We start from the raw sequence: 21,911 nt of genomic DNA, 5'->3' as shown, positions 1-21,911 counted from the left end.
GCTACAAAAATAGAATTAACAGTTGGCTTTTTAGTCATGACAAAAGGTCAACTTAACTAATGTTTTAATCAAGTTTCTGTAGCTACGAAGAGTGTTAAAGAAAGCTAAAAACTTTTATTTGTGTTTATCTTCAATTCTAACATTGTTTAAATATATTTTATTTAATTGTTTTTTTTTATATTTTTTTTAGATGTTATTACATTCTTTGTCAATTGTTTTTCTATAAAGATGTCTCAAGTTCAATTCCAAATAAACTCTGTCCTATTAATAATTCTAAGAAGAAACAAATTCTGCTGTTTGAAACAAAACTTTTGATATCATAAATTATCATTATTTATGAAAACTAAATCTAAATACCAGTTATTCAACATTGCCTATAATTTTAATATTTTCAAAACTAAAGAAATATAAATAATTATAAATTTCCTTTTTTTAATATACAGTCAAGTCTGCATAAGTTGACAAGTAGAAGAAATGGAAATAATATCCAATTGCCAAATTAAAGATATGATAGAATTTGAAATAGATAAATTGATTAATGAGAGAAATAATAGGAATATTATAACTATTAATTTCCTGTTCAATTCACATGATTATGCAAATGAAATTAACCAATACATTAAAAAAGATTTGGGAATATCTAATAGCTGCACAGAAAGTGTTGTTAGGCTAACTAATGGCGAGAGTAAACCTATACTGAAAATCTCAGTGGACTCCTTATTTCATAGAAACTTGATTCTTAAAGAGTTTTGGAAAAAGGAAAATAAATTCAGTAAAAAGGAAAAAAATAAAATAATATTCACCACAGATCTATGTAAAAGATCAAGAATGAGGAGGAAAAAATTATTACCAATAATCAAAAAGGAAAAACTCAATGGAAATAGAATAAACATAAGAGACGATTACTACATTAAGGATAACCAAAAATATTCATATGATATCAACCTGGATAAAGCGTTTCAATTGAGTGTTGGTTAATACAATCTGATTATTTTCGAAATAGTGAATAACCTGAATGATAGAAACAATAGATATATGATTGTTATAATTATGAAAATAGGAATATTAAGAATAGATTTAAATTATGCCCATATTTTATGTTAACTTCTGTTGTATGTATTGTTCGACAGTAAATTTCCAATAAGCATAATTATACTATAGAGTAATCTTGTGCGAAATAATAAAATAACAATATAGTCTTATATTAATGTTGTTGTGTTTGTGTCCTTGTTATTATATAAATCTATGGCATAAGACTATATAAAGAGAAGACAATATCTCATAATGTTATTTAAAAATTTCCAATTTCCTGTCATAGATGTATTTATGAGTTGTAAGATTAATACACTCCTATACGACGGTCAAGAGCAATGATGATTTTATGTAATTTTTTCCATATGATTATAAATTGTAATTATTAATAATTTCTATAATCTGTGTAAAGGATTGTTGTAGCCAAGTACTATGATATGTGAAGTTATATATTTAAGTCTTTTTGTGAATATCTTTTTGTAACCCCCTTTGTAACAGATTTACACCTAGTACAATAAACCTTACTTACTTAATACTTAACAAAATAATATAGAAATATTATCTTATTAATTATTCCTGTTTAAAAAATATAATATATATTCCCATTAATAAAATATTATTTTAAAATTTTTCTAAAAATTGCAAAGGTTCAGAAATTTCTCATAAATTTAAATAATTTAAAAAATTCTTTAAATTTTTTGTCAGTGGGCACTTTTTATACACATTTATATTTTAAAAATTATAGGATATAGTAATTTTCTGTATAGCATTAATGCTTTTTAAAAACTTTAAACAACAAACATTATTTTAAGTATAAGATTTTATCATTCTTGAATAGCATAGTAAAATAATACATCAGAATATTATATAATTATTCTTGTAATCATTTTTATTGAATTTATTGTATTCTGAACATTTTTTTTTAATTCAAAATTGAAAATTAGTATAAAAGTTTCTTTAAGAGTTTTCAATTGAAAATTAAATCAAAAACCTCTTAAAGAATAAAAAGTACTTTTCAAGAGGCATAAAAATAGTGAAAATTAATAAAAAAAATTTTTATGACATTCTTACTTTAAACTTTCATCAATTCCTGCTAATAAATGATAAAAAACATGGAAGTTAGGTTCTCCTTCTGGGCGTCGGCATACTCGAGTACGTTCTAACATAAATATCTATTTATGATAGATCAAATGAAAATATTTATAAATTTTCACAATACAATTTATTGTTATTATTACAAAATGTTATAATCATAATCTCTATATTTTATGTGTATATTATATTTCTTTTATTTTATTCAAGATAATTAAAAAACAAATATTTATCTTAAAAACAACAATACTTACAGAAGTCAATTTTTAATTATTCATTTTACATTGTCAGAGTTCTGAAATCCCATTTTCAGATTCTAAGTCTAATATGAAACACACTACAACAATTTAATATCTGTCATATTTAACAGCTATTTAAAGTCATATCATTATATAAAATCCCATCTAAATGATATTTCTCAATGGTATAAAGTTAATTATAAATTTGTGCTCATACTATATAAATTATTAATAAATATTTGTTTTAAATTTATAAAACAAATATTCGCTTATAAGCTTTATTATTTTTTAATGAAAAACTGTCATTCTTCTATTATTCAAATCAATAGCGAGGTTGAAGTCGAAGTTTTAAATGCGAAAACATGTATGTCAGACGTTTAGCGGTGCTTTCCTGTAGGCCTAGAAGTTTGACAATGGCGTTTGGAAAGTCAATGGAATCATGCTCGACATTCCAAACGCCATTGTCAAACTTCTAGGCTTACAGGAAAGTGGTGCTGAATGTCCAACATACATGTTTTCGCGTTTAAAATTTCGGCCTCAACCTCGCTAATAGATCAATCCATAGACTTGGACAGTAACAGAATGATGATTTTTATAAAATAAAAAAAATTATAAAGATTATATAAATATAGCAGGTTATTAGTTAATAAACAGTTCGGACTGTGAACAAATTGGACAACAAACACTATGGCAAAAGATTTTTATGTTCAGACAACAAACACATTTTCAGATACACCTGACAGAACAAATACAAGAAGCAACTTTGCATTTAAGATTTGTAAGACTATATTTTAATGGCATCTATATATGGTTTATGGAACAAGACTTTCACAGTTGTATACATAACCTTTATTGCACTAGTTAATTTCTGTTCTCTGAATTTTGTAAGTGCTTTTCTGAACTTTTTATTTAAAAAACTGATAAAATTATGGGGCCTAAAAAGATAGAGTGTCAAGGACTGAGTTTACTATAGAAACGAAGCAAGAGATAATAGCCACGGTAGAGAGTAGGCAGAAAATGTCTGATATTGTAAGCAGATGACTTCAACAGGTCTACAGTAGATACAATTGTAGCTAAGAAAGATATAATCAAAAAGACTTGAGCAGATAAAGGAGTAACAAAAACCACATCTGAGAAACAAAGATGTGCCATCCATGAAGAAATGGAGAGATTGCTTTTAGTTTGTTATTACATGTAAATAAACATAGTAAGAAAGTATATATATATATATATATATAATTTGTTATTTATTTTTTGGGGTCTCCAGAACAAATTAATCAAATTCCCACAAAGATCTATGATAAATTGATAATCAGTTAACAAACAATTCGGATAGCGAATATGGGTCTTGGAATGGATTATGTTCATTAACCAATCACCCACTGTATAAAAAAATAATAATTAATAATTTTATATATTGTGAGCACAAATTTATAATTAACTTTATACCAGTGAGAAATACCATTTAGATGAGATTTATGTAGTAAAGAAGCTGTTACATCTAGTAAATATATCTAATCACAGAACCTCTTCAGCATTCAGTAAAATGTGGAAGATGAAACAAACATTTTTGGAAGCCACCTGATTCTAGCTTCAGGTTAAAATAGTTTGTTTCTAATTGGAATGAACCAAATAGAATAGTTGATTATCATTCAAATTTGAAAAGGCCAGTAAGAGACATGCTTTAGATAGTTGTACCATGTCCTTAGAGTGTACACAATTGGAATTAAGGCTGGCTGTAAATATTTCAATGGATTCCAAAAACCTGATGTGGTTCCAATACATTTTCAGTAATAAAAAAGTATATTTTATTTATTTATTTACTTATTTATAAATATTAATTATATAATATAAATATAAGTATTTAAAAATATATTTTTTTTTTTGTTTCTGGTAAATATTAAATTGTTCCAACATTTGTTTTATCAGAATTAAAATCTGAAGACAAAACTCAGATCTGAAAATGTTAATTGAATAATTAGTTGACTTCTGTAAGTATTGGCTGTTTCTAAAATAAAATATTTATTTTTACAAAATCATCAGAATGGATTCAATTAGTTTAAAAATAAATCATTTTTCATTTTCTTTAAAATTCAATGTAAATCCCATAGAAAATGTTAAACCAAATATGATATTTTTTAAAAGTTATATTAAACTTTATATAAATACATGAAATATTAAATCTGTTTAAAAAATTAAGCATATTATTGTTTTATATAAAATATTTTGTATTATTCTGACTTCAAAGAAATAAACAACGATGATTCTAAATAGATTTGAACTTTGAAGATATAAATAAAATATTTAAAAACAGATTTTACAGAAGACCTCTAGAAATGAATGAAAATGTGAAGTGATAAAATAGAAAACACAAAGTTGTACTATAAAAAGAAAAATAGCAATATCTATTGCATTTTATAATTAACATAAAATTATATGTAACATTTAGTTAGATTATTAAAATAATAACTACCAAAATATTAACAATGTATTACAGATTATATAAGTAGATTAGTTTGCAATGGAATATTTTAACATAACATTTAATCTTAGATTCTGTTAATTTTGCAAAAAAAAAATTCTTATCTGTGAATATAAAGTCTACCTGTACAGAAGCAGATACAATTTGACCAGAATGATCAAAATCCAAGGAAAACACTTCTGTAAAACGTGTAGCATTAGTATTCATAATGGTTCGACAATTTCCAAATGCTTCCAAAATTGTTGAAACAGCATTTAGTTTTTCAACTAAAAAAAAATAAATAAATATTAATTTAAAATTAAAAGAAATCATAATTTTTTAAGTTTTTGTTAATTATGTATATAATAATTGTCCTAAAAAACACATTGCAATAACTTTTAAATGCATTTATTAATAGATAACATGCATTCATATGTATAAAATTATAACAAAAATTATATTGAATCATGTGCTACTAGGTGAACTTATCACTAATTTTGTATAAAAATAACATTTTAATTACTTGTTTTTTGAGTCTGGCTTATTTACACAAATCAGTTATTGAATATAACATCTTAAAATTATAATGTTTATAAAAATTTATGTCATCAAAATCCAAATGAATGTACACCTATCCCTCGATTTACACGGAAGATAGGTTCCTGAGAAAAACGTGTAAATCGAATTTGTATCTTTTTTGAATGTAAAACCGTGTAAATCGAAAAGTATGCAAGAAACGCATAATTTCGTTGTTTATTAATTATGAAATTTTTTCAATTTTTTAAAGATACATAAATCAAACAAAAATATTGAAAGGGAAAAAAATATATTTTTTTATTAATTAAATACAAAGTACAAAGAAACAAAAAATAAAATCTGAAAGATTCATAAAAATGTAATGTAATTGTGTAATGTAATGTAATGTAATGTAAAAAATGTAATTAAAAATAATGTAATCATTTGTTACTTATGAATATGAAAAATTAAAATTTTCTGGTTTAAAACTGTGTGCAATGAATGCAACTTCGTGCGTATGGGGGAGTACCCTATATCGGTTTATCGGTTACTATTTGACAGAATGAAATAAAACTGTCACCTAGTATCCTAAATATCAACTACAACATATAAATATGGTGGATTGAAATATAGATGTAGATTAGAGTTAAAAATTGTTCCTTTTGATCATAGCCAGTTTATTTTCTACATTTATTTTTTAAACCGTGTAAAAGCGAAAACGTGTAAAAGAAGTACCGTGTAAAACGAGGGATAGGTGTATTATGTAACCCAATTAAAAGTTTTGTAATTATCAATTACGCTACCCGAACCTTTGCCTGATCTCCTCTTCCACTATATATAACATTACATTACAACCATCGATGATTATTACGGTGTTGGCTGGGGACGCATCCTAGGTGCTGGATGTGTCCCCAGCCAGCACCATAATAACTGTCGATGGTTGTAATGTAATGTTATATATACTGGTAGAGGAGATCGGACTGGGAGTCCGGGTAGCATAATTGGCAATGCATCTGCACAGTAAGCAGGAGTTGTGGGTTCAAGTCCCACTCTGGGCCAATTCTTTTTTTCCAGTAGTCTAAATTATTTAAGTTTTGTAATTATTTATTTAGTTGAATTTATTGCATTCTAAGCATTGTAAAAAATAATCTTTAAAATTTTAACAATTAAACTATTATTATCTACAAAAAAAAAATACAAAAACTTAAGAAAAATTCATAAACATAATTTAACTTAAATTGGTAGCTGTTTACAAAAAATCATATATATTTCATGTAATTTAACTTAAATTGGTAGCTGTTTACAAAAAATCATATATATTTCATGTATTTGCTTCATGTCTAAAATCATTGCTTGTATCTGGTTTACAAAAACATAGTTCTTGGTATTCTATTTTAAATACTCGAGGGTGGATATACAATCAAGAATAAAACAAAAAGGGGGAAAGGGGATGAGATAGTGAAAAGAGCTTTAAAACAGAAAATGGTTTTAAGTGAGAAATGTAATTAATTTTAATGATTTTAATATTTATTATTTCATACAAAAAATAATTTTGCAGTTTTTTTAAAATATGTAAGGTAGTCATCATCAGAGAGTATAAGTTGATTTCTTATTTATGTATATTCAATGTCTGAAACAATGTGTAATTTTTGACAATGTGTAACTTGTATAGGGGCTAATGAGGGACAAGATGGTCCAAAATGCATTCTCTGTATAAAAATGAGTTAATAAAAGACAATGATTTCCTAAATAGGTGATAATTCCATTACTGATATAATAAGTCTAGCATTACAGGTGGATAATAATAGCCATTAATGAAACTAAAATCATATTTGGTAATTGTTTAGTTAATTATTAAATGTAATACTTAAAAGTTAATTAAACGTTTATTTTTAAATAATGTACATCTTAAATACTTTCAAAGATGTTTTATAAAGTTCTTAGTTGTATTTTTAAAAATATATTAACTTAAAACTTTTTTGTACTTTGAATATCTAGTAATTAAAGAATGACAATAAATCTTTAAATAGAAAATAACGATCTTAAAAAAGTATAAGCAACTGACCTGTGATAGCATTTTTAGAGTTACTTGTAACTGCAAAATATTGTAATAAATGTCTCAGATTTGTAGTTTTTCCACTTCCACTTCTTCCTAATAATATAATAGCTTGGTCCCTTCTTGTACTTAATAGAAAATTATATGCTGATTGAGCAACTGAGTATATATGAGGAGGCATATCATCTTGTTTACAACCTTTAAAAAGTCTCATAACCTGTAAAATTTTGTGTACAATTTTTAAAATTGTTAAATGATCGTCTCAAAATATTATAATAGTAATTTAATTTTCTATATGGTTTTAGTTATTTCTTAATATTGAGAGAATGTTTCATAAAGTTCCAGTTGAAATATTAAAGATAATAAATAAATTAATTAAATACAAAATATAGACAAAATTTTAAGTTGATGCAGAATGTATTAAATTGTTATTAAAATTAAACCATTAAAAATAAATGTAACAGCAAAACAATTATTATTTATATATTAAATAATTTAACTCTAACATATCAAATATCTTTATTAGACATTTATTAAATACCTATAGAAAACCAAGTCTGAAATATATTGATTAGACCAGTGATTCTCAAAGTGGGGGTTGCGACCCCCAAGGGGGTCGTGAAAAATATTAGGGGGGGGTCGCTGAAAAATTGATTCTAGATCAATTTTTTTCAAATATTTTATAAATTTACTATGTATTCATGTTTAGAAATAATAGAAATAAAAACTATATAAAATAATTTCTACTTAAATAAATTGCACATATAAATAATAAAAAGAATATAAATATTTAAATACGAGCCTAACCCCCTCCCTCCAGGATGTTTTTCGACACATACTCATTCTTCGGGGGTCCTTTGAAATTTTTAAGTGCAGAAGGGGGGTCGCGGTCCAAAAAGTTTGAGAAACACTGGATTAGACATTAAGGCTGAATTAACTATCAAGCTAGAACTTAATTAATTTCATATATACTATGTACTTTAGCTAGAGGTAGGAGTTTATGCCACTACCTTATAATAAATTTAAAAACTATATTAATTTTGAATTAAATTAAATAATTCAAGTTTCCAAAGTGGGTGCTACAATCTACCTGTGGACAGTGAGTAAATCTAGATGGCAAAAAGAAGTAAACAGCAGGGGGAATTGGAGGCAGGGTATTCAATGATAACGATAGGCAAAGATTGGAGTCACTGACAACCTTTTCCTTTCCTCTGTTAAAATGGGTAAGAAGAAACATTGCATTTAATGGTTTCCATACATGAAGAGCTATGTATGGTAAGGGCACAGTGTGAGATTTATAGAAAAGTTTTTCTAAGAATATTTCCAAGCCTTTCTCACACAAGAAAAAATGGGTTAGGGATGATGGGAAACATTTGGGAGAATTGAGTATAAGTTTATGAAACCAAGGATAGTGGTTCAAAAAGTTTGGAAATCACTAATTTAGATTATTCTAAAAATCAATCAGAATAATCTAAATAGCATTAGATAGCATGGTAGCATAATTGGCAATTTAGCTTGCATTGCCAATTATGCTACCTGGATTGCAGTCACTTTGCTTCCAAACTAATTTAAGAGAGAAAATCATACAAGTCACTATCATGCTGACAACTTCGGACAACTTTAGGCCCTTGGCCTCTTTGGGTATCAGCTTACTTCAACTTTTTTACCCTGGCATGAAACATGTAACATTATATGTATATGTAATGTTACTTGTTTGTATAATACAATAATATAACATTATTGTATGTATGTAATGTATGTATGTAATGTATGTATGTAATATATGTATGTATGTATGTATGTATGTATGTATGTATACTTGCTTAACAAATGATGTTTTGATAATGAGTGACAAGGAGAGGGGAAGTCCCAGATTATAAACATGATACACCAGTCTGCATTTAGCACTCATTCTACTAGCATATTAGTGTCACTTGTGATCACACATTTCTCCAAACTTGTGTTCAGACATATTTCATATAAACATCAACAACCATAGCCCATCATATAATAAACATGCCAAAACGATATTCCAAATTTCTGGGCTATGTAAAGGCTATAATTAAATATTAGAAATTATTGTATTTCTATTCTTGTTTTTTTTTTTGTTTGTTTTCTACAAATCAAATTTGTATTCCAGGTTAGTTGGTTCATTCCTCACTAGAAGAAAAGATGACAATGATTCACTCTCCTTAACAATGTATATTGTATAATTTTCTTTGAATAAATGTTATATATAAAATATTTGAGTATTTTTTTTGGCATGGAACACATTATCATATTTTACATTAATCTATATGGAAAAAATTGTTTCACTTAATGAGTGTTTGGCATTACAAGTAAGATTCTAGAACAAATTATGCTTATTAATCTGTCCTGTGTTATTCCCGACATATCTTGGGGTCGACCTCTGACCTCGACCAGTTGACCTGAGATATCTCGTTTCAGCATCAGAACATTTTTGAAACTAGATGTCGCTAGTCATTATAATTTTTATATTAAAACTAACTTTCAAAATATAATTTTTTTGGTTATTACATTTATTAATATATCTATTTTTTTGTGTAAAATAATAAAATAATTTCAGATGATACAATAGCCCCAATTATTCTTTTCAAAAATGTGTAATTAGAAAGAAATATTTTAACACCAGAGTAGATAAATTAAACCAACTTCACTGCCTGTAACCGGTGTGCTTCTTTGTGTAATTTTTGTTAGACTTAACATCAATGAAAACTCAACATGGCATCACATGCAAAACAGAAAATTTGAACATTGGTTAGGTTAAGGGAGGTCCCACTGTATGTATATGTATGTATGTGTATATATATATATATATATATTAGCTTAAATATACAATTTTATAATTAAAAATTATTAACTATATATTTTTTTAATTGTTGTTGTACTATTCACATATGTAAACAACTGAGTTAAGACATTTAAATAGTTCAAGGACAGCTGCTTTCAACAAAACATTGAAAAATTTTAGTTTTTAAACTTGTAAACAAAACTGTAATTTTGACATTGTTTTTAATAAGACATTTCATATCTTATTAATAAAGCATGATTTATTTACAATGTTATATATAATTCATCCAAAAATTAAAATTTAATTTTTTTAATGTGAATTTTGATAGGACTTTCCATTAATATAAACTGAAAAGAAAATATTTACATAATACAAAATTTAATATTTTTTTGAAATTTTAGTAAAATTTTATTAATAAAGATATAATATTAACATTAATAGATTTTTAAATACAAATAAATAAAAGTAAAAAAAAATGAACTAATAAATAATTTATACTTTGAAGAATTGAAATTCTTTGCTATGAAGCAGATTACATTGACCTATTTGAAAGAATTATAATATATTTACTTTTAAAACTTCTGTTTATAATAAAAAAACTAATTTTTAGTCTCATTTAATTTTGCTTTTTTGAACAAATAAATCAATAATAATAATTATTATTTATTAAATAAATCAAACAATAACATATTATGTAATTATATTTAAATTTTGATTATTGTATATACTAATTTTAATTTAATAAATAAAATTATTATTATAAATAATAACTTCATTATAATAAATAATTTTATTATGTAATATAATATAACAACAGATCTAAAATTACAATTACATAAAATAATTTACCTTTTCAGAATATATTGCAATAGGATGTAAAGGATTAATAATTAGCATATTGTTTCCAATATATGTATGTATAAGTTTTGCTGCATATCTTTCTCTAAGGACAAACAAGATACTGGATTCATTAATATGCCTCAGGTTTGAAAGATCTTCAGTTCGATCAAATTGAGGAGGATTAGCCTAAAAAATATAGCATTAAAACAATTAAAAATCATTTTACTAAAAAATTTTAAAACATAATTAAATCACAATAAATTAATACAATATTTTAAAAAGTCATTTATTTTAAATATAAAATTAATTATATAAATATGATTAAAATTTCTTTCTTCCTGTTTTTAAGATAATATAATAATCAAATAAACAATATTTGAATTAAATTAATCATATCGTTTTGGTTTAATAATTTAAAAATACAAGATTGAAAAGATGTTACAACTTGAGTAAATAACTCCTGAAAGTTTACTTCTTGAAGTAATAATAAAAAGTTAATAATTTTTTTGTAATTTAAAGCACTTTTGTTCAGTATTATTAAACAATATTTAAATTTCCTGACCTGAGTTGAAGTGAAAAGAGCAATGTATAATATAAACATGGTTTTCTATATTACAATATTAGTAATTTACATGATTATACAGAAAATTATAACCACAAATATAACTTTTTTTTTAGCTATTTAGTTTAATTTACAAAATAAAATTTTAAATACATAGCAGTACAAGTACTATCATAACATTGTCAATAGGTTCTTACAATTTTAAGCAAAACAACATATAATAAAACCTATTTTACCACAGGTTAAACTATATAAAGTTAATTTTCCTATTGAATCATGTTTCAAATCTCCAGCATTTAATTCCCATGTCAAGATAAATTTTACTGTTTATAAAGGAAATTCAACAACAACAACTGTAAATATTTATAAATGTATTTTTATCTTTCCTCAACAACATTATAATTTTACAACTTTAAATAAAGACTTGCTGTATATTAAATAATTAAGAATTTTAAAAGTAAAAATTTAACAATGAGAATAGCAATGTTAAAATTTACTAAAAGTTAATAGATGTTACTACAAAGTTTACATGCACAAAATCAATACATAGAGTTCGTAGTTATTAATTAATTCAATTCTAGATAAAAGTTTAAAATTTTTGCTTAAAATAATATTTAAAAATAAATAAATATTAAATTATATTAGAAAAAAGGTATTTTATTGACATAAATCTACAAATGACTATTTTAATTTTTTTTCCATCCTCTACATCAATTAAGCTTTCATAAGCATTGTTCTATTGTTTGATCAAATTTTATGAAATTTAAATGATTGGTGCATTACATCCTATAAATTTTTAAATAATATATAACTGTAAAATTAGAAAAGGAAATAAAAATTAGATTTCACTTCAAAAATAAATTTATTTTCAAAATGTTAAAAATATAATTTTTACTAATTATTTTATATTTTATTATTAAATATATTATAAATATAAATAGAAATATATAAGATAATAAAAGGCAATTTAATTTTCAAAGTTATAAATTTGTCTAATAAAGTTATTTCGTTTTATAAAATGCTCTGAAAGTAATGCTTCCAATTTTTATTCTGACAAGAAGGACTACACAAATGAAGCTAATATCAAGAAGATATTTGATGCTTCCTACTTATAACTTGATAGTCCCATTTCTGTCCACCAAATAGTGCTGAGATAGTCAATTGCTGAAATGAAGATGACATTGACATGTATGAAATGGCATTATGTGAGAGTTCCTGAATAGTGAGAGAATTGCAGAAGTTGAAGTTCACCAGTATTTACAGAAATGACACAATCAATATCAAAATTATTAAGCATTGGATTAACCACATTAGAAATGTTAGTGAAAGAGGAAAGAGTTTGAAAGAGAAGCAAAGGTCGTATGTCCTTGCAGACCAATGATGGAAGATCAAAGAGAAACTGAATCAGTCCTGACCTAGCTCTATTAAACTTTAATCTCTTTGGTTTGATGTCAAACAATCTGCAATATTGGATTATTATAAAGCTATTTTAATAATTATACATAAAGTAATTTGACTAGAGAAAGGTAGTTAGGCTGTCATCTTGTGATAATTTTAGTAATTATAATAAATTAATGGTTTGATCAAGAATAAACTTCAAGTAAAACCCTTCTGTAACAATGATCGAGTGAAAATAACTATTAGGAAATGGTTTAATCAACTGATAACAGCTTTTATAAGAGCATAGTGTTTTGTTAAAAGATTGAAAAAAATGTATGGAACAGGAAGAAAATTCCTCCCTGTTCTATACATTTTTTTTCAAGCTTTTAACTAGGTAGAAGATTAGGAAGAAGAATAAAAATCAATAATGATCCAACTGGTGATATATATGAATTTTATTTCCCTAACTGAAATAATTTTTCAAAAACAAACTGAAAATATTATTCCAGAATAACCCTTGTATTTCACAATTTGTTCAAACTGTTAATGAATTACTAATGAAAAGAACTGTAGATAATTTCTATACATAACTATTTTTATTTGATTCACTATACAAAATTAAATTATAGATAAATTTTATGAATGACGAACCATTCATCCTTAATTCAGAAATCTATATTGTATTTTTTAAACAATTTTGAATTTCATCAGTCATCTTTAAAGCAACAAACATATTTTAAAATTTTATACTTAAGATTTAAAATAAATTTTTTTTACAGATGTAAACTTACACAATTTAAAAATGAATCAAAAAGTTTGTCAAAACACTATTCAAACATCTGTTTGTGTATTCAATGAACATCTTCAATGAAAACTGATAAAGACAGAATTTTCAGAATAGTTTAAAAGCCAAATATATATTGTTTATACAGTAACATCTCGTTTTTATACAAGATTTTTATATACAGATCTGTATTTCACAGATTTAGTGGCACTAACCTAACCATTTAAGTTCAGTTAATTAGTGATACTAAATCTAAAATCAACAGACTGTCTTTCTAGATTCTGATATTCCAAACATAGAATTACTGAAAGCTACTTAGTGTTGTAACTATCCTGATTTGCATGTATTTCTCTCAACTGGTATAATCAATACAATAAAATAAAATTTTGTTCTGTATATTCAGAAACATCAGACTAAAATGTTATTAATTAGTATATAAACATAAGTAAAATGTTTTAAACACATTTTAACTTTTACTGTTAATTGCAAATGGTTGCATAACTATCTAGATAATTATCTGGTACTACTTGGAATGGACCACAAATTTATATGGAATCTCCATTTCACATGATACCTGTTGATACAGAATCCCTGCATAAAATAAGATCACGCTGTAATAAATGTAGTCAAGATAAAATTAAGAGGTATAATGGCTTATTCTTAAACAAAGTACAGTTATATTTCCAAAGTAATTCAGAATATAACTTTAGAGGAAATTACTGATCAGTATACTATGATTACTTAAAATATATTACAGAAATTTAATTTTTCAACTAGTTTCTAATTTTTTAAAATAAATTTAATCTTTTTTTAATCTAAATAATTCACAACAAATATCCCTTTCACAAGATTTTTAAAAGTTATCTGAAACTTATACATAAAAGTTCTTGAATCATTTTAATTTTAATAAAATATATATTATTTTATAAGAAAAATTTTGATTACTTTTTCAAAATCCTCCTCATCCACTTCTATAAGTTCTCCATTTGTATCTAATTTAATCCATACTTTGCCTTCAGTTGGTGTTTTTTCCACATTTGCCAGTTGAGCACTTGCAAAACCTCCTTTGTAAATAACCCATACTTTTTTAGCTTGTAACCACGCTTTTTCTGCAATTAACTGTTCATCAGATTTTGCCTAAATTAAATAAAATTATATTTCAGATATTTCATGCTTTTTCTTTACTGAAAGACAATTTTTTTCATTTAAATGACAGTTTAACAGCTACATAATAACATATAAACTATCAAAAAAGAAAGAATTTATTAAGAAATTAATTAAAAATTTTAATTACTTTATTAACAAAATGGAAACTATAATATGAAATATTTATAATATTTAGGCTTTTTGTATATGACATTTTAGTAAAATTAGTGAAATAATTTCAAGTACCAATTTACCAATTTAGAGAATTTGTAAATTTTTAAAAAATTTTTATTTTAAAAATTAAAGAAAACAAAAAAAATAAATAAATTTTTTCCTCTAAAATGATTACATTAAATAAATAATAATAATTTAATGATTGAAAATAATAATTTATAAATAATATCATATCTTTGGACATAAAGTTACTATTTCATTATTAAAAGCTAAAATACCAGTTTAAAAATATAAATAATGTGGTTTATCTTTACATAATCTCTAAAATTAATATATTAATATGATACTATATAAATACATAAAAGCATATTTAAATATTTCAAGTATATACACTCATCTTTAGGCGATTCTTTTAGACTAATTAGTCATTGATAACATGCTAATTTAAAACTTTTAAAAAATGCAATAATTTTTGTTTTATTAATTTTTAAACCATATCTTATAAAATATTTTTACCGTAACATTTTTCCCCTAATATGAAATACTAAATATTAAAAAGCAGTGTGTGATTTAAGATTAAATTACAATCAAATAATAACTAAGATAACAGAATTTTTGTAGGTTTTAGGTTAAACAAAAACTAGTTTTGTTTAACATAAAAACCTTATTTCAGATCAAACAAGAACTTTTCATTATTATTTATCTATAATTATCTATGCTTGTATACAAAATTACATAAATAAAATCTTGTTAATATTAATCTAAAAAGCATGTCAAAAATTTCTTTTAAAATAGAATCTAAAATATTTCAATAAAAATTCATTTTAAATCTTGAAAAAATAAACCTTACTAGTAATTTACATCTCCGACTTCCACTGCGTGACAATGCTCTTGTTTGCCATGCATTTTCTCCTGAATTTAACCATTCACTGCCTAACCTGCTAGTTAATTCACTGAGTTCTAATATTGGTTGAACTTTAAGTGTCACACTGTCATTTGATGATTTTATAAGTTCAATTATTTCTTCTCTTGATTTATTTTCTACATTTATATTATTTACTTCGAGTAACCGATCACCAGGTAATAAGCCCGTTTCATTTCCTTTGCCTAATGTACTGGGCTCGGCAAAAACTATAGTTTGCCGACATTCGCTTCCGTCGTCCGATCGATCGGTTATGATAGCTCTCCGCAATGAAAAGCCAAAATCACCTGTAGTTTGACGACGTATAACCAATGTTCTAATAGATGGAGGTTTTGGAAGATTAATTGTAGGCAACTTTAAATCAGTATTATAAGCTTTCCAATGGACATTGCAACCAACTTGTTCACCTGGAAATGATTGATAATATAATGAATTTGAACAATTTGCTTTTTGTAAATTTACAGGTGGTGCTGGTGGAGGAGGTGGTCTTTGAGGAGGTGGTTTAGGTGGAGTTGGATTTATCTTTTCTAAAATTGACATAACTTCATTAGTTAAGCTATTTGGCCCCGAAGTCTGGCGAGAAATGTAAATATTTTGTTCATTGCCAATTTTTCTAATCAATGGTTTTTTAGGAACTGGTGGGGGTTTTTTTGTTGGACTTGCAGGTTTACTATCTAAATTTGTTAAACTGCTTGCAGAAGGGCTTGAATCAGATCTTGCTGCAGAACTGAGGCTATATTCACTGCTATCACTATGTTTTTCTACAGTATCTTCATCAAAAGTTCTATTAACTAAAGAAACAGAATGCAAAGAATCATCAAATTGTTTTATATCATCCTGAGCATATTCTTCATCTTTACTTTTTCCCTGTCTCCTATCTTTTTTGTCCTTTCTTTTCTTTTCTTCTTTATTTTTCCAACGGAACATCTTGATTTAATTTTAACCTTAAAAGAGAAAACAAACTAATGAATAATTTGAGAAAACAATCTATTAATATAGTTTATGTAATTAAATGCAGTTGTCAGGCATTACTTATAAAAAACTTAATTTTTAAGTGTTAGATAATTCGAGAAAATTTTGAATTTTTTGAGTCATCGTAAAATTATTCTAAAAATTATGATAAAGCAATTTTTATATTCTATCTTATCAACATTCTTGTTCATTTAGCAGTTAATTATTTATTTATTCTGAAAACAATTTTGGAATTTAGTGGAGTAATTTTTACAGATAGAACAAGACTATGTTAATACAAATGTATAATCTTTGCTATTACAATAAATAAACAACAACTAACCCGTTATATATAAAGACCAACAACTGCCGAATTATCGGGCTAGCAAAATGGCTATAGTAATATTAATAATTTAAGTTAATTTGGTACTAGAGTTAGGCGTTAGGCACCATCTCTTGCTAAATTTAATAATTAGAATTTTAATTAAATAATTTAAATAAATTTAGGCTTAACTGGAAGAAAAGAATTGGCCCGAAGCGGGATTCGAGTTAGCCGAAGCGATTCGGGAATAATAGCTTCCGAATCTTTTCTTCCAGTTAAGCCTAAATTTATTTAAATTATTTAATTAAAATTCTAATTATTAAATTTAGCAAGAGATGGCACCTAACGCCTAACTCTAGTACCAAATTAACTTAAATTATTAATATTACTATAGCCATTTTGCTAGCCCGATAATTCGGCAGTTGTTGGTCTTTGCTATTACTTTTTGCGCATATAGCATAAGACTTGTCTTCCATGCACCTGGCAGTCTTAATAATGTACCCGATACTTAATATTTAATTAAACACAAGTAAAATTGGAAAAAATTTTTTAACTAATTCAGTCTAGTATTTCTAATTCAAATTTTCTTTAAAACATACAATTTTACTTCCTTTTAGTCTAATTTTTTTTAATGTTGTAACCTGTTTTATAAATTTATATCCAGTATTATCAACTTAAATTGTTAAATCACACTTTTAACAGGGATAAATCTTCAATACAATTTTTTAATCAGTTACTGAATTTAGAGAATAAATCAATTAATCTTCAAACAATTAATTTTCTCTCCTAGTTTTCTAATTCTAGGCTAAATATTACATCTTACATTATTAAGTCATTTCTGCATTATAGACTTATATACAATTTACAATATAGAAATTACCACTATAAAAATATAACAAATATATTTTGTATTATATAATAAATACAACACAGTATAAGATAAATATATAAATAATAATAAAGTTAACAAAAATAAACTGCTAATTACATTTAAAATAATTGAATCATTTATAATGAAATATATAATTTTAAAAAAACAAAGAATTCTTTGCTATTCATTAGTTTGTAAACAAATCAATGTTAATATTACGCTATAAATCATTAACTGTCAAATAAATTATATTATTTTTTATTAAGTAAATGGATTTATTGTAGGCATTAGGTGACTAAAATCTAAATTTAGAGAATGAATAAATGAAACATAAATACAGAGTTCATTGACCATTGAATATGAAAAAAAAAATTTCTAAATGTAACACATGAAACAAGTTGTTGATGTATTATTAGTGTATCTATATTTATTAAATACAAAAAATAAAAATGTATAGATTTGAATATTACAATATAAAATATGCATACATGCACAATACTGTACATAATGTAATACAGATATATACAGTACATTACATCACATATTTGTCTGTATGTTGTCTGTTATGAATTTTATTGTTATATTTGAATAGAATTACGAAATATTATTTCATAAAGAGAATATAAACAAAAATATATACTTGTTCATATAAGCTAAAAACGATCTAATGTACAGAAAATATATTGATAAATACAATAACTTAGTGAAATAATCTAACATTTATATCTGTGTAAATATATATATATATATATATATATATATATATACACAGATTTGATTCCCAACAAAATTTGATTTGTCAATATATATATACACAGAGATATAAATGTTAGATTACATAAGCTGTATTTTTATTATAATTAATTGTCAATGGGTCTTACAGAAAATTTATTATACTTTCTAATATATATATATATATAAGGAAGACTCATTGACAATTAATTACAATGAAAATACAGGATATGTATTCTCATCGCAGTATTCGAAATGTTAAAAAAAATTTTTTTAAAATTTTTATCATTTTTCATTATGTATTTAATTTGATTACTATTTATACCATATGAAAAAAATAATAATAACTAAATAAAATATTCAATAATGAATACTATTTATTTATTTAAAAATGTCTTTATTTTGTTATTACTTATATAATATTTATAAATGTATTAACTAAAAATATTATTATTATTTTAATAAATTTTATTATTATTTAAGTAATTATTTTATTAAATTTTAATTGTCATTTATGTTAGAAAAATTTGTATTTAAATTTCAAAAGTGATGATCATTTAATGATAATGATAAAATTTTAAAAACCTGTTAAAAGTAATATCCTAAAAGTCATATGAAAACAAGCAAAAATGTATAATTCATATTCTAAATTTTAAAGTTAAAACATCAAGGACAGTTAATATTATTGACCTCTCACCTATTACACAATGATAATAAAATTCAATTGTACAAAAACATTTCTGCCACCCATGTATCTATTAATAGATATTTCTAATTTTACTATTTTTATTTTTTTGCTTTACTGTTTTATAATTTTTGCTATTTATCTATATATTTGATTTTATATAAGTTTCAAATAATAAATAGATTAGCAGAGTTAATTTGCAACGCATTTTGAGAGTATGTTAATCCATTAATTTAAAGTGCAAATTCAAATAAATTCGAATGTTACCATTTCGAACAAAAAATGTAAAGTCTGAAGATGGCCTATTATAGTAGGCTGAAAACGTTCGGAATAAAACAATAAGCTCAGTGAATATAAATCAGGTGTGTTTATTTATTAATTGATTAGCAGAAACAGTTGAATAGAGAAAATAACAAACAAGGAAGTTTTAAGGAAAACAAATACAAAAAGAGGATTTTTAGTGGGCATTATTAGAAGAAAAGTTGCATTTGCTGGGCATCTAATGAGAAAACACTTGGATATCATAAGAGGTAATCTGCAAAAAAGTTGAAGGCACTAGAACCAGATAAAAATCAAGAATTGGATGGCAAGACAATATTACCCAATAAACTGGAAAGGATCTAAGAGAAGCTGAAGACCATCAGATATTCTCATGGAAGAATGCCATTCATCAGCTGCAACCCTTTGATAGAAGGAAGCCACACTAGCAAGCAAACAATCATATTAATTTATTGACATCTTCATACTGTATTTTCTTGAGATTTTTACATATAATAATAATAATAATATACAGTGATACCTCGATTTTCATGATAATCCATCCAAAAACAATTGACGAAATCCAAAACCAACAAAAACCGAGGCAATTATTTCCATATGAATCAACGTAAATCCAATTAATTCATTCTGGACACTCCAAAATACATACCAAAAACACATTTTATAGAGAATTAATATAGCATTAAATACTAAAAGCAATAAGAAATTAACATAAAACACTAATTAGCATAAAAATAAAAGCATTAAGATTAAAGATAAGATAATTAGTATTAAGATGAAAGCAACGGAATTGTTCAGCTAGACACGCAGGGTAATGTCTTGTAGAAGCTACTTGGACATGAGCTTCTAGCCTATACCACCCCATGGTAAAGTGTGACGTAATTGTTATGTAATAGTAGTTGTATGCATTTATGATGATCATATTGAGGGAAATAATGCATTCCAGGAGGTCCGTTTAAGGTTAACTGGCTCCTATTCAGGCATTACAGACATGGAGAAAACCCGAAAAACTTCACATGGCCAGCCTGCCCTGGCAAAGCGTGAACCCACAACTGAACTCCCAGTGTTCAGGGAATGGAACCGTTTGCCAATGATGGGCTGTTGCAGTGTAATGTTCACACAATGAGAAATAACACCACACTGAGCCGGAAAACGCATGGGTTGCCCTTTGTTTTCGCAAAATTAGCAGCAAGGTTACTTGGGCATGCCAACAAAATTCGAGGCAATCGATGAAAACCGAGACAAATTTTTTACAAAAAAAATCGACGAAAACTGAAACCGACAATAACCGATGTCAACGAAAACCGAGGTATTATTGTATATAGAGAATTTGAATAAAAATGTTAATAAGTATAAGTTTGATAAATTTATCAATAGAAAAACTCTTCAATGTGAAGAGTATAAACCTAATTAGCATTCCACTGAAATGAGAGTACTTGTATAAATAACATTTAAAATTTGCTGCTTCTGAAACTTAAAATAGATAATATTTTAAAAGTAATAAAACTGAAAGGACAAACTAAATACATTATCTTTTATGTTAATTAAGCAATGTTTTTTAATGCCAAGATAAAATAATTGATATAGACTTATCATTAGATATGTTTATCAATAATTAAAAATCATTTATATATATTTGATATTTTATTAAAAATTTAAATCTTAAATTAAATATTTGATTATAATTTCTTTCAGATTATAATTTGTAAGATGTAAGACTAAAATCTGATAAGTTTATATTAATTAATTAATTTTATTAACTGATAGAAAAAGCTAAAAAAATCTTAAAATTTAAAGTAAATAAAAAGAAAAAAATGTTTAATTTTCATTATGTTTAAATTAAACAAACATATTGAAACTGTTTACAATAATAACAGTCATACATTCACCATCATTACACTAGGGATAATTGTAATCAAACTAAAAATGTTTTAAAAATAAACTAAGGAAAGAAGATCATTAGTAAGTAATTATGGTTATAAGAATGTTTCATTATAAAACATCTTCACAGCACTAAACACCTCTTGAACTTCTTTATCACTATATATATTATTG

The 21,911-nt window shown here is 24.9% G+C and overlaps 1 protein-coding gene across 1 annotated transcript in view; it reads right to left on the bottom strand.

Annotated features, from left to right (window-relative positions):
- LOC136980983 (unconventional myosin-XVIIIa-like) overlaps positions 1–21,911 on the bottom strand; it is a 116,959-nt gene that overhangs the window by 91,821 nt on the left and 3,227 nt on the right. The window contains exons 2-7 of the mRNA XM_067277183.1: positions 15,945–16,960; positions 14,720–14,911; positions 11,058–11,234; positions 7,406–7,613; positions 4,969–5,111; positions 2,104–2,204 (exon numbers count right to left, since the gene is read on the bottom strand). Coding sequence (XP_067133284.1) covers positions 2,104–2,204; positions 4,969–5,111; positions 7,406–7,613; positions 11,058–11,234; positions 14,720–14,911; positions 15,945–16,943 — 1,820 coding nt within the window. The 5' untranslated portion in view covers positions 16,944–16,960. The remainder of the gene's footprint in view (positions 1–2,103; positions 2,205–4,968; positions 5,112–7,405; positions 7,614–11,057; positions 11,235–14,719; positions 14,912–15,944; positions 16,961–21,911) is intronic.

This window comes from Centruroides vittatus, unplaced genomic scaffold (genome assembly GCF_030686945.1).
Source record: "Centruroides vittatus isolate TY-2023 unplaced genomic scaffold, ASM3068694v2 contig_738, whole genome shotgun sequence".
Classification (NCBI taxonomy): domain Eukaryota; kingdom Metazoa; phylum Arthropoda; class Arachnida; order Scorpiones; family Buthidae; genus Centruroides; species Centruroides vittatus.
This window is presented reverse-complemented; position numbering and strand designations above follow the sequence as displayed.